At 45.9% G+C, this 16352-nt stretch overlaps 4 protein-coding genes across 6 annotated transcripts in view; 2 read left to right on the top strand and 2 right to left on the bottom strand.

The window, feature by feature from the left end:
* Positions 1 to 600: 600 nt before the first annotated feature.
* Positions 601 to 2167, bottom strand: HYPK (huntingtin interacting protein K). The gene is made up of 4 exons (XM_025998617.2): positions 1683 to 2167; positions 1299 to 1354; positions 899 to 950; positions 601 to 755 (listed from the first exon to the last, which is right to left on the bottom strand). The coding sequence occupies exons 1-4, from the start codon at positions 1842 to 1844 to the stop codon at positions 660 to 662; spliced, it is 366 nt and encodes a 121-aa protein (XP_025854402.2). The 5' UTR covers positions 1845 to 2167; the 3' UTR covers positions 601 to 659.
* Positions 2168 to 2481: 314 nt separating this feature from the next.
* Positions 2482 to 6944, top strand: SERINC4 (serine incorporator 4). The gene is made up of 12 exons (XM_025998365.2): positions 2482 to 2580; positions 3046 to 3219; positions 3392 to 3570; positions 4032 to 4111; positions 4242 to 4335; positions 4596 to 4807; positions 4988 to 5083; positions 5184 to 5310; positions 5710 to 5782; positions 6216 to 6264; positions 6411 to 6564; positions 6746 to 6944. Exons 1-12 carry the CDS (start codon positions 2482 to 2484, stop codon positions 6942 to 6944), a joined length of 1536 nt encoding a protein of 511 aa, XP_025854150.2.
* On the bottom strand, positions 5385 to 9964 carry SERF2 (small EDRK-rich factor 2). 2 transcript variants are annotated; one of them, XM_025998615.2, is made up of 3 exons: positions 9605 to 9964; positions 8886 to 8994; positions 5385 to 8259 (listed from the first exon to the last, which is right to left on the bottom strand). In XM_025998615.2, exons 1-3 carry the CDS (start codon positions 9609 to 9611, stop codon positions 8196 to 8198), a joined length of 180 nt encoding a protein of 59 aa, XP_025854400.1. In that variant the 5' UTR covers positions 9612 to 9964; the 3' UTR covers positions 5385 to 8195. The 2 variants fall into 2 exon arrangements, with proteins under 2 accessions (XP_025854400.1, XP_025854399.1); XM_025998614.2 differs by having other exon boundaries at positions 5385 to 8282; positions 9605 to 9871.
* Positions 8922 to 16352, top strand: part of ELL3 (elongation factor for RNA polymerase II 3) — a 22245-nt gene continuing 14814 nt past the window's right edge. For both annotated transcript variants that reach the window (XM_072740701.1, XM_072740700.1), the window contains exon 1: positions 8922 to 9014. The gene's annotated coding sequence lies outside the window, so the exon portion shown is untranslated. The remainder of the gene's footprint in view (positions 9015 to 16352) is intronic.

Below are 16352 nucleotides of genomic sequence, written 5' to 3'. Positions count from 1 at the left end.
GTCTTTTTAGATTACTTCTGTATAAGACCTGAGCTTTGGAGCACCTGGGTGGCTCAGTGGTTGAGCATCTGCCTTTGGCTCAGGTGGTGATCCTGGGGTCCTGGGATCAAGTCCTGCATCGGACTCCCTGCAGGGAGCCTGCTTCTCCCTCTGCCTATGTCTCTTTCTCTCTTTCTGTGTGTCTCATGAATAAATAAAATCTTAAAAACCACAAAAAAAACCTAAGCTTTAATACCTTCTATTGTACTTACCATGTTACCTCAGTACCTAAATTCTAACTCAAAAAATAAATATAAACATACTAACTCAGCCGCTTATGAATGGGGTGGCTGGGTAACAGTTAAGCACCCAACTTAATTTCAGTTCAGGTCACTAGTCAGATGAATGGGCCTAGTCTGCCACCTAGCATCTGCAGGTTGAACATGAGGTCAGAAGGTACAATTCTACACTGATCCTTCACATGATTTAAGGCCTGGGGGATGGAGGGAGCTGCTTAAAATCAGTTATATTCCAACATGTAAATTTCCCGCAATAAAATACAGTATAATATACATAGCATTTGATCCAAGATGATAGAACTGCAAAAAAAAAAAAAAAAAAAAAAGGCTAAATCTTTATTGAATAAAATAATCCAGTCAATGGGTCTGAGAAAGCGCAAATCAGTTGGTTAGGGCAATAAGAGCCTCTACCACGTTGCCCATGTGTTCCCTCAAGCTCCGTTCTGCTGCTGCTCGTGAGATCTCCATCTCTGTCATCTGTAGGAAAAGGATCAATGATGTTACCTAAGTCTCTTCTGGAGCATTAAAATGCCACCAAAATTGCTAACTCTTGCTGCAGTAAACCACCCCAGTTAAGCAATGTAAACTGCCCATATACTAATTTTGGCATTACTACTCACTATCAGCTCCAGATCTTCCTTCTTAATGGTGACTTTGGCCAGTTCCTTCTCCCTGCAAATATTCATGTACATTAGTCCTCATTCTCTACCTCCACCGTTAACTCTCGGAAGGATCATTCCCTGCTGTGTCTTACAAATAAAGGACTCCTGACAAATGCTTTTGAGTGAAAATACAAAATGACTCTCACCCCTCACCTAACATCCCCCTCCCCTCCCCTCGGAGTTTTTTTACCACAGGCAGCGGGAGGAGGCCTTTCCAATAAGGTTGTAAACCTTATATATGCAAATACTGGTGACAGAGTTGAAGAACGGTACAAGGTACAAAGGCTTAACAATGGCTTTTATTTTCGTATGGGGAAAAGGGAGGAACTTGTAGGGCTGGCCGTGCGCACAGACTTACCGCTCCTGTTTGGCTTTCTGTTCCCGGGACCGTCTGTCTCCAATGACGGACATGGCCTATGAGAAAAACATCTACTTACCGTTCTGTCACCCGCAAGTCCCAATAATCTAAAAAGCTAATAAGCGTGTCAGGGAGGGTCTATTCATGACGACGAGTGTATCAGGAACCAAGGCCTAGGTTTAACTCAATTCTGTGCACGTGAGGTCCACTTTAAACACAATCTCCACCAAACTCTTTCGCAAGCGGCGGGCTCCAGTGACGGTTTCCCTCTTGCCTCCTCCCGCCAACGGGATGGGGACCCTGTCCTGGAGCCGGGCTTCCAGTTAGAACCGGAGAGGCCCCTCCGCTATCAGCCCGCCCAGACACGCTCACGGCCAACCTCACCGTCTCCAAATTGGAACTCTGGATCTCCTTCTCCTCCGCGTAGTCGGTGACTCGCTCCAGGTCCGCCGCACCGCTGTCATGCTTCCGTGGCTTCTCGGGAGGCCGCTCCGGGCCGCTGGTCTCAGTCTCCAACTCCAGCTCCACATCCCCCTCGGTAGCCATATCGATCCCACCGTGCCGCTGCACAGGCCCCGCCCCACCTCACCAAGACTTCCGGTAGCTGCCCTGAAACTTCCGCCCGGAGAGGATGAGGCGGGGCTGGGCCCGGGCCACACCTTCACTAATGTTCTGGGTTCTAGAAACTTCAGTCAGGAAGGAGGGTGGCCTCTCAGACTTCCTGTAGGGGTTCTAGTGTTGTTTTCTGCAAGGCCCTCCCCACAGCTACCCCGTCATTACTCCGGCCCTTACCAACCGACATCCTTAGCTTCTCTTCACCTAGATTCTACCCCTTCCAATCCATCCCACCCCCATCAAGTCTGTTCAACCAGGATGGATGACGTCTAGTCCTAAACCAATTAAGGATGCTAATCCACTAGAGGCCAGATTTGCAAAGTGCTCCATAATCTGGGGAGAACAGCCTGTGTGGCCCAAAGGCCCTGCAAAGAAAGTAGCTTTACAGAGACATTTGCATTTACCACATTTGGGAGGTTGGTGTTCTTTTCCTGATGTCCCTCCTCATACTCCTTTGACTCGGTGATCACCCCCCCAGCACTGTGGCAGCCCATGGCTGAGGACAAAAAAAAGCTACTTTCTCATTCTACTTCCATCTGGTGGACCTGGGCCTAATCCCTGGACAAGGATGATGGGTGTCAAGGCAGTTACAGAACCCAGCACCTCCCTCCACCTGGCACAACGCACTGGAATCAGCAATGTCATGGTGAATCCTCCCTTCTATCAGGTGAGAGCATACTTGGGCAAAGGGGCTTGAAAGGTCCCTAGAGCAGGAACTAAGAAAATGGAAGGGAATGGTGGCTGAAGCTGGGGAAGAAAACCCAGGGAGCCAATAAAGATGATAGGCCTTCCTTTCCCCTCTGAGGCCTTTCCTTTTCTTAGCCCCTGAAATTAAACCTCTTGTCCCACTTCCCAGTACCAGATCTATAGGTCTACAGAAAGGTGAGAGGCCAGGTGTGCCTTAGGCTTTTAGGAAGGTCTGCTCAAGCCTGTATCAGCTCTTATGATGAAAGCTCTACTTGATGTCAGTGGAAGGCAATCCTAAATAGCTTGGAACCAGATTCTGAGAATTCCTGAGTAAAAGGAGAGAAGAAAACGAAAGGGAAATTTTGGAATTCAGCCTCATGGGTTAACCTAATACATACATTAAACTTTTCCTCAGCAAATCTCCATCTTGCTGCTCTATCCCCAGGTGTCCTGCTGTGAGCCTGTTCCCTGTACCTGCTGCCATTCTAGATGGCCCCTTGTCACAGAGTCTACTTGTAGCCGCCTGTTCTACATCCTCCTCCATTTGGGGTCCTCAGCAATCTGCTGCCTCCTGCTGTCAAGGACAGTAATGGAAAGAATCTGGGGGAAGGCACATGGGGTAAGAGGGAGGGTTCAGGTTGCAACCCAAGAGTGAAAGGTGAAACCCTCAGATAGACAAAAGATTCAGATTGGGGGGTAGGGGACAACTGAATGGATATAACCATGAGAAGCAGGTACCTCTCTATACATGAATTGCCCTGCTATTTCTCACATGCACTCTACCCCTCCAGATCCAGATGCCCTCAGGGTTATGTGCCCATCTGTTTGGCTACACTCACTGCCCAGTGCTCAGTGGCTCTGGAGCTGTGTACCGAGTATGCGCAGGAACTGCCACCTTCCACCTACTGCAGGCTATGCTGCTAGTCCAGCTCCACTCCCCCTCCAGCCTGCGGGCACAGCTCCACAACAGGTTTGTGTATATATACTTTGGGTGGGGTGAGAATGGGGAGAAAAAGTAGACATAGGCTGAGTAAAGGAAATTCCAAGATGAAGTAACAGCAGTGTAAAAATTCCAAAAACAGCGTTAAGCTCCTGCTTCTGCCATACTTACTGTGTGACCATAAGCCACATACTTACCCTCTTTGAACTTCTAGTTGCTAAAATGGAGAGAACAGTGGGGTTATTATATACAAACCCTTTGTCAACTGTGAAACACTGTCCAGTTATTATTTAGGTATCTGAGAGAACTTGAAATAGGCTGTGATGGGCCTATTTCCAGCCCCTCTCACATGGGACTGGTTCCTCCTTTCCTATACTTTGTTGTCTCTTCTCTTCCCTTTCCTATAGTTTTGCTTTCTCCTTTGCCTTCTTCCATAGGCACTGTTCACTCCACTTTGCCTTTTCTTGAGTCTTGTTTTGTCTCCTAACCAGCTTCTGGATCCTCAAACTGCTGTTCCTGCTAGGTCTCTGTGCTGTTGCCTTCTGCATCCCTGATGAGCATCTCTTCCCAGGTACCTTCCATCTCATATCCTAATCAGCAGGAGTAAGCTAATAGCTTTTCTAAGGAAGAGAGGGTAGGAAGAAAACCAGGAGTAATGACATGGTCAGCTACATTTTCCCACTGGTGCCCCCTACTTGCAGCCTGGCATTACATTGGTATCTGTGGAGGGTTCACATTCATCCTGCTGCAGTTGGTACTTATCACAGCCTTTGCCCATTCCTGGAACAAAAACTGGTAAGGAGCACTTAATCCTAAAGGCTCTTCCTGGGAAGGTTGTCTGACATTACTAGACCCAGTAGGGTTGGGCAAAACGCATGACAGGTCAGTGGCCCCCTAACTTCCCACTGAGCAGTGCCAAAAAGTTCAGAAACATGAGGACTCTGTAGGCTAGGTGGGATGAGTAGTCACACCAGTGTTCCGGGAGCAGGCGGGGAATAGTTTATTAAAGGGTAAAGAGTTGGAGCCCCAAGCCACTGCCCACCTCCCACCCTTAGGCAGACAGGTGCAGCCCAAGACTGCCGCTGGTTCCTAGCTGTACTGCTGGCTGCCCTGGGATTCTACAGCATGGCAGGGGTGGCAGCTGTGCTCCTGTTCCACCACTACACACACCCAGCTGGCTGCCTGCTGAACAAGACGCTGCTTAGTCTGCACCTTTGTTTCTGTGGCCTCCTCTCCTTCCTCTCCATCGCTCCCTGCATCCGCCTCAGTGGGTACATGCCTTGTAGCATTCCAAATCTGGAAGGCCTTTAGTATAGAAAAATTCGTTAGCTTCCCTAATCTTAGTCAATTGTCTGCTTCCTCCAAAGGGTGGGTGAGAGAAGTGTAGATGGGTATGAGCAGAAATTACTACCCTGTAGACAAAAGCAATGATCTCCATTCTCCCCAGAGCAACCCCGTTCTGGCCTTCTACAAGCCTCTATCATCAGCTGCTACATCATGTACCTGACTTTCTCTGCACTGTCCAGCCGTCCTCCAGAAAGTGGTAAGGACTGGACCTGGACTCCCCATGCTAAAACCTTTTGTTCATACCAAATACTTAGCTCTTTTTTCCTTACCACCTTTCTTCTGTTGCCTCTTCGCAGTAATCTTTCAAGGACAGAATCACACTCTGTGCATGCCTGGCCTGAGTAAAATGGAATCGCAAACACCAGATACTTCTCTGGCAGTGCTAAGTGCTGGCATCATGTATACTTGTGTCCTTTTTGCTTGGTGCGTAAAGGTATCAAGGGGAGAGGTGTGAGAGAAGGGAGGATACCCAGGACAGAGAAGGATGGTCAGGAGACTGTCTGGGACCATGGTTTATTTGAACTTTAGAGCAAGACAAGAGTGAGGAAAGCTCCCCATAAACAGAAACAATTTCTAAGAATAGCACTTGTCAGATGATCTGTATTAGGTGAAGGGGGCAGGGAGAATGACTTGAGAATTAAAAATGAGTACAAAGGTTTTAGGGCCCTCACATGATGAGACTTACAAATATTTGGGGGAAACAGGCTCTGGGAATATAATACCCTCCTGAGGATTACCAATATGGACCAGCTACCAGTACATGCTCTCAACCTCTCCTACTGTTTGACTAGACCTGCTTGAGAACTGTCTCTTCTTTTTCAGTAATGAGGTTTCCTATCTGGCTGAGGTATTTGGGCCCTTGTGGATCATCAAGGTTTACAGCTATGAGTTCCAGGTGAGGATGGAGAGCTCAGTACCCCCAATGCCCTTCCCCCCTCACACAGAGACAAAGACACACACATCCTACCAGCCTCTACCCAGAATGCTCAGATTCTAGCTGCTATTACCTTTTATTAAGTACCCACAATGTGCTAAGCACTGTGCTAGATACTTTACATTCATAATCTCATTTAATTTAATCCTCACAACAACCCTGTGAGGTAGGTATTTGCTCCATTTTACAAATGGAGAAATTGAGGCACAAAAGGTTAATAAACATCTTACGAAAGTTTTCATAGCCAGTTATATACTGGATCTAGAATTTGAACCCAGATGTGCCTCCACTTTTTACACCAGACTAATCTTTTCAAAGGGGAATTTCCTATATTAATACCTTCACATTCTTTCTTAAGTCATTCTAAAACATGCTGCTGCCTTTTGTTTTACAGAAGCCTTCACTCTGTTTCTGCTGCCCTGAAACCGTGAAACCAGAGGAAGGTGAGTGTCATTAAGCTTGTCCATAAGAAAGTGTAGATTTCTGCAGAGTGCCAAAGAGCCCTGGAGCGCCTTCACAAAAGAAAACTGGGGAGGAGGGAAGAAGTGTTTCAGCCACACTGCACCCAGCAGCCCTTCCCTCTCTCCAGGGCAGAGGGGTGGGGCTGCCAGGCCAGCTGACCAAGAGACCTCTCCAGCTACTCCAGTGCAAGCCCAGCATCTCTCCTACAGCTATTCTGCCTTCCATTTTGTCTTCTTCCTTGCATCACTCTATGTCATGGTTACCCTTACCAACTGGTTCAGGTAGGATGGAAGTGGGCCTGGGATATACTCCTGAAACCCTATTATAGGAAAAGCAATTTAAGGCCAGTCCTAAGGGTTATCAGGAGACATACTTGGGTCCACCATCATCTTTGGTGGGGAGGCAGGACAGGTCTAAAAGCTAAGGTCCTAAGTATTCTCTAACCAGACTTTGGTTCCACAGCTATGAGGGAGCAGAACTGGAAAAGACCTTCACCAAGGGTAGCTGGGCTACCTTCTGGGTCAAGGTTGCCTCATGCTGGGCCTGTGTTCTCCTCTATCTTGGGCTGCTACTGGTACCACTCTGTTGGTCCCCCACCCAGGACCGCCAGCCACCTCCTACTTTCAGGCCACACTGCCATCGCATAAGTACTGCAAGATAACAAATATTCAGTGTAGGTACTATTAACAAACAGGGATTCCCTTGAGGTCATACTCCTAGTCTTGACTCAGGAACTGTCCAGCCCAGCAGATACCTCAAGGACACAACTGGCATTTATTTCCCTTTAGACTGAAGTCAGTACTATGTTTGAATAGAACAAAGTGGCCATACATACTCTAATGCTATGGGCAGTGTCTGACTCACTGGAGCTACCGTTACATCTTTACCCCAGCTCAAGAACCTAATTTCCAAGTCAGCAGCTCAGGAACCACTGCTGATCCCAGCAGACAGTGCAGCACCAGCCCTTTCCTGGCTCTCATGGTGGAGATGGGGGCAGGGAAAGACCAACAGGGACTGAAGACTTACTTGGTTTTGCCCTTGGAGATAAAAAGGAAAATAAGCAGTTCAGCCCTGGGCACAGGGAGATAAGCAGCCCAGAACAAACCAGGACACAGAAAGAAAGGAATATACAGAGACCACCCTAGGTTTTAATCCTGATTTTGAGGTCAAAGGAAGCGGGAAGACAAAAACCACCCTCATTCCATGAAGAATGACAGAAGAGAATGTGAACACTAGAGAGTAGCTGACTGTGGGAAGTCAGTGAGCAGCAGGATTTGGGAGCCAACTTTCAAGCAGGCGAGCAAAATGAGGAAGAAATGAGAAAGAGGGGCATAAACTTAGGTCCTGAAGCCTTCCTTCTTAGACCTTCAACTCCATCCTTGGGATGGTGTTCAAGGTCTGGGTGGGGGACAAAAATCACAGAAAAGAAGTTCCTATGGTTCTTAGAGGATTCCTCTACCACATACCTGGAGTACTTGTCTGTTTGTTGTAGTAAAATAAAGAATTTTTCTGTGATGTTTCACTTAGTCTACATATCTACCACCTTTTAAAATCTGAAGTTCTCTCCCTTTTTGGTGGGAAAGGGCAGCCATTCCTCCATCCCCATCCCCCCAATCCCCAGTCAAACCAGGCGCTCAAGAAATTACAAAGCTACTTTTAATACTTTGGGGTGAGCCCCACAGGAATAAAAAACACTGGGAAGTGGTAACCCCCTCACCCCCAGGCGTGGCCCAGGGGGAGAGAGGCTACCTGAGGGGAAGGAAGCACAAAAGGGACCCGCTGCAGACTCAGGGCAAAGGGAATGCCATCGGTGCTGGGACCTGTGAGCACTACAGGAGAAAACGCGAGCGTGGTGGGACTGGCTCCAGGCACACAGGCGAAGGGCAAGAGGGTTGGACACGAAGCCACAAAGCTACTTGGGTTCCTCCTTCTTCTCGTTTGCCTTTTTCTGCTTCTGCTGCATGATCTCCGAGTCCCTGGGGGTAGAGATGATGGGGCACTGGGAGGTACCAGAGGGCAAAAAGGACAAGATGCAGGGGGATGAAGGGCACAAAGGATAAGATGGAAGTGGATGGGACAAAATTCAGCGTGTGCCTGCTGTATTCCCACCCTAGGAGAACAAGAGGAAGAGAGCTGAGGCTTAAAAGGCAATCAGGCTCTATCTGGCTGTTGCCTAAGGGGTCAGAAGTCTGGCCACACAGGCCCAAAGGCTATTCTTTGCTGAGTACCACACCCAGCAACACCAGTGAGAAGGTTGGGAAAAGGGAGGAGAAACTGAACACCAAAGAGGGCTGTAAGTACCGTGCTGTCATAACCACTACCGCATTTGAAATGTGAAGCTCCCTGCCCTTGCCCTTAAGGTCAGACTCAGGGGCACTCAGAAATCAGCCGAGGGCAGGCACCCGCCCCAGGCCCTTCCTGTCAGGCTGTTGAGCTAACAATTTGGAGGGTAGGGAGGAAATAAAACCCTAGAGGAAGCAATGCACTCTGCCCCTCACTAGTCCAGATGTAAACCCTGAGGTAGCTCTCTTTCCTGGTACAACCCTCGGTCTAACCCAGGTCTCACCCTTCCCCTCCCCTTCCCTCCCCTCCCTGGGGCTACCTCTGCTTGCGGGCGGCAGCAGAAAGCCCGTCATCTCGGCGCTTTCCCTTAACCGAGTCGCTCTGCTTTTTCATATTCTTCTGGCGGGCGAGCTCGCGCTGGTTACCGCCTAAAGAAAGAAGGTAAAAGGTGAGACGCGGGGGGCCTTTATGGCCGCACGCCGGCGACCCACTTCCCTCACCCGGACGCCAGCAGGGTCCAATGCTCCTACACCAGCCCATTTCGGGGCCCAGGCTGCTGAGAGGGACGGGGAGGGCTATCAGGGGGCGCTGGTGGCAAGCTGCCACGGGGCAGGTCAAACCGGGAGGCAGGAGGAGGACGGTTCCGAGGAGTCCGCTAAAGGCATGTTTCGAGTTTCGGGTCGGCCCGGGGGTCCAGACTGGTGACGGTGTGCGGACAGTTTGGGTCTCTGTGGGGGATGGGCTGCGACCTGGAGTAGGGGGCTCTGGGCCTATCACAGCGGCGCGGGGCTTCTCGCCACGCCGCGGAAGGTCGCGGAGGGCCTCTGCTTGACTGGGCGGGAGAAGAGGGAGGGGGTTCTCAAGAAGTGGCGGTGGGCAGAAGGCCGATTTCCGGCGCCGAGTGTGAGGGTCTCAAAAAAGCGCTCCCAGAGGAAGGCCTCGCTAGGGAAGCCGAGCGGAGGTCAATAGCAAGATTTGGCAGTCGTGTTTAGGATGGACGGGGAGAAGGGGGTAAGAGAAGAGGGTCTCGGTGCTCACGGGTCATGGCGACGGCAGCGGCTCCGGCCTGCCTCCGTTGCGTCCCCTCGTTCTGTCCGACGTTGCAGGCCCCGCCCCCCTCTTCAAGCGTAACGAAGTCGTCCTTTCCTCCCCGCCCTATTGAGCCCGGGCTCAGTCTCCCATTGGGCAGAAAGAAACACGTGGGGCTGCGGGCCACACTCCAGCCCGGGCGGATGTGGGGCGGAGGTTCGCAGGCCCGTGCGCTGCGTGGGGCGGGGCTTCTTGGGCAAGGCGTTGGGTCGGGCGGGGAGAAAGTAGGCCGGGTCACGTGGACAGGGTGGGGGTGGAGGGGTGCGGCTGGCGATGTGGCGTTCCCGCGGGCTCGAGCACGTGACCCGGCAGAGTGACCTCATGCAGGGACCGTTTGGGACGCCGACAGACTCACCCAAGGGGAACGGTAGGGGACGGAGGGCGGGGTTTCATGGGGACCGAAATGATTTGGTCTGTTCCGTGTTATCAGGACTTGGCCCGATAGTTAGGATTTATTCCCCACCAGCAACATATTTAGACTCGAGTTGTTCACCTGTAAGGTAAAGTCAGGTACAAACATAACTTTCAGAAACCTCCTTCCAATCACACTGTACCCTCACCGCAAACTCCTCCAATAGAGATTAGCAACCACATACCCTGTGTCCTAAAACTTGGGTCCTGTTCGTTTCCCATAGAAATATTAAATGTGAAGATGCAATAGCTTGGAAATATTGAAAGACCTCAAAAATCAGGAACTATGGAGTTGGCTCAGGGACTAAGAGACTGGGAAATGCACATACTGTGTCCGTTTCTTCCTCTGGACGTTTCCCCACTATACTACCTGCACCAGTCACATCTGGTTTAGAAGAGGCAGTTGAATAGGACGGGAAGCTTAGGTTTCCCATTAAATTCATTCTCCTTCCCAGCTCCATTATTTGTCTACAAGACTCCCCACCAGTCCTGAGGTATTCATAGGATAAAGGAGAAATGCTTACGAAATATTACAGGAAAGGACCATTTGTAAATTTTATTGTGTGATTCTCTCCCGTTGGTGCTTATAGCGGAACAGAGTTGAGGCTGGAACTTCAAACTAGCTTCCCCCTCAACATAAACCTGATGGGAAGGCAGTACATCTCCGTCAATGCCATCCTCACAATTTTTGCCATACCAAAGTATCACTTGAACTATTATTACTTAAAATGTTTTTACCAAACTTCAATAAAGCTTATAAGTCAAACTTCATAATCCTTTTTATTAAAGATTTTTATTTATTTATTCATGAGAGACAAAGAGGAGGCAGAGACAGGCAGAGGCAGAAGCAGGCTCCCCGCAAGGAGCCCAATGTAGATCTCCATCCCAGGACTCTGGGATCATGACCTGAGTCTAAGGCAGCCATTCAACCACTGAACCACCCAGGCATCCCCTTCATAATCTTTTAGTAAGTTTAAAAATAGTATCACCTAACCACAAACAGAAACTAACTTTAAAAGTCAATACAAGGAAAAAAAAAAAAAAAGTCAGTACAAGGGATGACTGGGTGGCTCAGCGGTTGAGCACCTCCCTTTGACCCAGGGCGAGATCCTGGACTCCTGGGATGGGGATTGAGTCCCACATCTGGCTCCCTGCGTGGAGCCTTCTCTCTGTGCCTGAGTCTCTGCCTCTCTCAATCTCTCTCTGTCTCTCATGAATAAATAAATAAAATCTTTAAGAAATAAAATAAATAAAAAAATAAAAGTCAATACAATGAAAATGAAATATGTCATCAAATTTTACCAAAGTAATATCATTGTCAAAGATGCTGAACCTGGGGCCTGCCCTCTCTTTCTTAAAAAGAGAACAAGTTTTAGAGAAGTAATAAGGCATAAATCTTTGAAACTGAAGCTTTCTCTTGATATAATCAGAAGATTAAAAATAATCTATTTTTCAATGTTTTTTTTTTACCATTTCTCTCCAATCTTTTCAATGTTATTTAATGCTATGTCTCTATATTACCTAGAATTGCTTCTTATACCACCCTTTGGTACATACTAAATGTACTAGATCAACCTTGGTGGCATATATAACATTGTACAAATCCTGACTCTGGTATTTACTGGACACTTATTTTCTCCATGCTTCAATTCCTTTATATGAAAAATGGGAATAATCTCTACCCCTTGGTATTGTGGAAGAAATTAATATAGATATAAAGGGCTTGGCCCATAAGGAATTCAGTTAGAAATTAATATAGATATAAAGGGATTGGCCCATAAGGAATTCAGTTAACGTCTCCTCCTTCTCCTTTCTTCCAAGTCCTAAAACTTCCTCTTCCTTCTCTAAATTCCTCTAACCCTTCTGAGGCAGCCAGTATCTGAAATGGCCACTAATAATCCCACCCTCCTGATTTTATATCCTTATGAAGTTCTCTGCCACGCTGAATCAAGGTTGGTCTGTGTGACCAATAGAATATGGCAGAAGTGATCATATGTCACTTCTGATGCTAAATCATAAAAGACATGGCTTCCACTTTCCTCTCTCTCTTGGCTCACAGGCTCTGGGGGAAGCCAACCGCCATTTCATGAGAGGCCCATGTGGTAAAGAACTAAAGCTGCTGACCAACAGCCAAGAGGGAGGGAAAAATCTCCATTTAAACTCATCACAAATTTGAGAAGGAGTAAATTGGAAAGAATGAAAACTTAAGGCTCTGTAATAGAGGAGGTAAGGCAGGATTTAGGGACCCTGGATACAAAGTGGGAAGATGAAGAAACTGACTTAGAGTGGGGTCATCATCTACAGACCTCAAGCAGCAGTTTGACCACAGTTCATAAGTAGAATTTGGGGTATTTGGTTTACTAGCCTCAGGTTCTCAATGGCGTCAAGCCACTTGGGTCCCCTTGAATATAAATTGACCACAGAAGCAGCCCCATGGAGAAAACCAAGCCACACTATAAATGAAATAGTATGAGATGCAGAAACAAGTTTTCTTTGGCTCCTGCTACCTCCTTATGAACTACAGCATCTCAGGTAGGTGAGAGTAGAACAGCCTTAAACCAGTTTCCTCTTATCAACTCACCCCATCTTACTCCCATGACCAAGAATCTATTTCCAATCCTAGCAGAACCTGGGCTGGTTGCCACACCCCTCCAGTCTAATTTTTCCAGGAGTTGCCAAAAACATTCAGTCATTCTTTTTTTTTTTTTTTTTTAAGATTTTATTTATTTATTCATGAGAGAGAGAGAGGCAGAGACACAGACAGAGGGAAAAACAGGCTCCATGCAGAGAGCCTGATGTGGAACTCGATCCCAGGACTCCAGGATCATGTCCTGGGCCGAAGGCAGGCACCAAACTGCTGAGCCACCCAGGGATCCCCAACATTCACTCATTCTTTCACCACATTTTATGTTGTGCACTAGCTATGTGCCAACTATCATTTAGGCATTAGGTATACAGTGACAGGAAAAAAAAATCTCATAGAACAGATAATGTAGACAGGAAACAGCTTGTATATATATGCAAATTGTGATAATTGCTTTGAAAGAAGATAACGGATTCTATGCAAGGATGGTATTCAAAATACTAAACAGGGTACACAGCATAAGCACCTACCCATCAAAACAGGTCTCAGTGTAATCTGAATGAAGACTGTGAACAGTTCTTCTACCTGTCCTGGTAAGAAATCATAGTACTGCTAGTTCTGTGAAGGGAGTATACCTATAGACCTTAACTTTGATTAAGGATGTGAAGCAATTTGAGCTGAGACAAAAAGATGAGTCAGCCAGGCCAAGAGAAGATAGGCAGAACATTTCAGGAGAGTGGATAGCATGTGTGAAGGCCCTAAGGCCCTGCTCCCTCAGGCTAGCTCATCAAGAGCCGTAAGGTAACAGAGAATGCTTCCATGTCTCTTTGCTTCATCTTCTGAGTCCCAGATCTCTTGACATGACAGAATTGACCACCTATGATACCTGCCGTCACATCTCACAGCTTCCCAGGAGAGAAGGTCTGAATCTCTTTACTTAGTTTTAGTTTTTAAAATTGCAGGATAGGGCTCTGATAGGTTACGTATCTACCCTTATGGTAGGGAGGTAGGAATGGGGCAGGATATAATGGCAGGATATAAACAGCCCCACCAGAAACACATGATTCATATGGTAAAGGAACATATTACCTATCAAAGAAAGGTAATTTGCTCCCCTAGAAAGGAAAATGTAGATAGATAAAAGATGTCCATTACATAAAAGAGAGAAGACAGCTACTTGAGCTGAAATGGTAGCAACAGAAATTGCAGTGTGTGGCTTCAAAATATAATTTGGAGACTCTGAGAAAGGAAGATACTATTTATTCCTGAGTTCATTCATTTCTTCATCAAATATTAAGTATATATCTATTATGTGCCACTGGATATATCAACTGTAACATCTGTTCTACCCCTGAGCTTCCTACTATGAATACCATATATTTTGTGTAAGCTGCCTTGAGTCATATTTCTGTTACTTTAGCCACATACATTTTAATCAATGCACAAGCAACAGAAGCAACATATGCTAAGGCTTGAGATGGAAGAAGCTTGGATAATTAGATGCATATAAGGGGTCACATAATGAAGTCATGGAATCAGATTATTCTAAAGTACAACCAGGCCTCCCCATGCATACCAAGCTTCTAGTCAGCTTTTCAGTGCTTTCCTTGTAGAGATTAGAGGATACCCAAGGATCATCAAGCATTTGAGAAAACACTCAATATAAAATTAGGACAAAACAAAACAGAAAATAAGGTCTCCAAGGATACAGAAACAATTGTAGGAACAAAACAAAGTGTGAGGGACACTATAATTAGTATCCTTAAAGATGAAGAGGATATTGAACAAAAACAGGGGAGCTATAGAAAAAACATTCAGAGAATAATAAAGAGCTTTTTGAAATTAAAACTATGATAGCTGAAAGAAAAAAATAGAAGAGTTGGAAGGTAAAAGTTAAAAAATATTACAGAAAGTTGGACAAAAAAAGATAGTGGTGGATAATAGAAAAGGAAAAAATAGGAAAATTAGAGAATCCATCCAAGAGGTCCAACATCTGAATTATATGAATTTCATAATGAGAGGAAAGTAAAACAAAAATGAAGGGGACCCACTGAGTGTCCAGCACAAGGAATGAGAATAGATTTACACTACCACATATTAGAACACTGGAGTCAAAAAGAAGATCCTAAAGGCTCCCAAGACACAACATAGAACACATAGAAAGGATAAAGAATCAGAATGACTTCAGATTTGTCAGCAGCCATACTGTAAGCCAGAAGACAATGGAGCAATGTTACCAAATAATTGAAGAAAAATAACAACCTAGATGTTTTCACTCAGCTATCAATTATGAGAATAAAGACATACAGAGTCTAAAAAGACTTACCTACCATGTAGCATTTTCTAAAAGATATTGAAGATGTACTCTACTAAAATTAGGAGTAAGCCAAGAAAAAAAGTCATAGGATCCAGGAAAAAGAGTATCCAACATAGGAGGTAAGTAAAGAGAATCCTCAGGCTGCTGGTGAGCAGAGATCCCAGGATGATAGCTTTTCAGGAAGCTTAGAGAGCAACCATTTCAGATTAGAGCAAGAGGATGAAAGGCTCTGGAGGCATATATCCAAGGAAAAAAATGGAAACTGGTAAAACTGATAGATTATCTGACTATATTTGAATATATTGAGAGATTTTTACTTCTAGAAGACAGCATAAAAATTGATAATAAGTACGTAAACAACTAAGTAAAAAAAAAAAAGCAGATTATTAGTTTAGGGAGAAGCATATAAGAGAGGAAATGTAAACAGCCACTAATGACACAGCTTGTAAATAACATTTACACACTGATAAAACGTAAACAGTATTGATCTAACTAAAATAACACTACATTAGGAGGATGGAAAGAGAAAGTGCATGCATATTTATGGGAAGGATAAGAGAGTTAAGTCCTCATTTTTAAAATAGAAGTAAGTGGCTAATACCAGAAATTTAAAAATCCAGAAATGATATATTTTTTAAAAAGCAACAAATGCAGGAAGAAGCAGCTAAAGGAGTTGTAACTTCCTTTAATCATTGGGAAACCAAGTGGAATAATAGTTCTGTTTTTCATGTCTTGTATAGAACTTGTATGTTCATGTATAACTTCCATAAAAACAAATAAATACTAAGTTAAAAACCCAACCATGGTTTCAAATGAAATAGCCTAGAAGGAGAGTAGAATGAGAAATCTAGGTGTTGATCTCTTAGGAGCTCTTCATTTACATGTCATTAGCTGTCAGAGAAGCATCTCTCTCATCTCTGGCCCCTACTCCCAGTGGGAAATATGTCTGAGTTGATAGAAGAAAGTGTTGACAAGAAAGAAAAGAATCATCATCTCTGGGAGCATATCCATAGACTAGGGTACATAGGAAAGGGGAAGAATCCATAAAAAAGCCTGGCTAAGTTTATCCCCATATGGAAGGTGGCTTTGCATTGGAAACAGGTTCTAATGTCTGGGAGACCCAGGGCCAGCTGAGGTCTCCATTCTTGAAGAGCTACTAATATGGACCTGGAAATGGCTGAGGAGGAGAACTAAGGTACTTTTCACTTTCACCTGGAGCTTCGCCTGGGTTGGGTCATAATGTCTCATCCCTCAACACTGGTATTCCTTTTTTTTTTTTTTTTTTTTTTAAGATTTTATTTATTTATTCATGATAGAAAGAGAGAGAAGCAGAGACACAGGCAGAGGGAGAAGCAGGCTCCATGCAGGGACCCCGATGTGGGACT

The sequence above is a fragment of the Vulpes vulpes genome, chromosome 15 (genome assembly GCF_048418805.1).
Source record: "Vulpes vulpes isolate BD-2025 chromosome 15, VulVul3, whole genome shotgun sequence".
Lineage (NCBI taxonomy): Eukaryota > Metazoa > Chordata > Mammalia > Carnivora > Canidae > Vulpes > Vulpes vulpes.
The sequence above is the reverse complement of the archived record's forward strand: the minus strand, read 5'-3'. Positions and strand labels throughout refer to the sequence as shown.

Coding starts and splice junctions, on each gene's coding strand:
- SERF2 (XM_025998614.2), bottom strand. Junction 8,283..8,885: donor GCTGCCGCCCGCAAGCAGAG/GTAGCCCCAGGG, acceptor GGTACCTCCCAG/TGCCCCATCATCTCTACCCC.
- HYPK (XM_025998617.2), bottom strand. CDS start 1,844: ATGGCTACCGAGGGGGATGTGGAGCTGGAGTTGGAGACTGAGACCAGC. Junction 1,355..1,682: donor AGAGTTCCAATTTGGAGACG/GTGAGGTTGGCC, acceptor TTTTTCTCATAG/GCCATGTCCGTCATTGGAGA. Junction 951..1,298: donor CAGAAAGCCAAACAGGAGCG/GTAAGTCTGTGC, acceptor GAATATTTGCAG/GGAGAAGGAACTGGCCAAAG.
- SERINC4 (XM_025998365.2), top strand. CDS start 2,482: ATGATGGGTGTCAAGGCAGTTACAGAACCCAGCACCTCCCTCCACCTG. Junction 5,311..5,709: donor ACTTGTGTCCTTTTTGCTTG/GTGCGTAAAGGT, acceptor CTTCTTTTTCAG/TAATGAGGTTTCCTATCTGG. Junction 5,783..6,215: donor TTTACAGCTATGAGTTCCAG/GTGAGGATGGAG, acceptor TTTGTTTTACAG/AAGCCTTCACTCTGTTTCTG.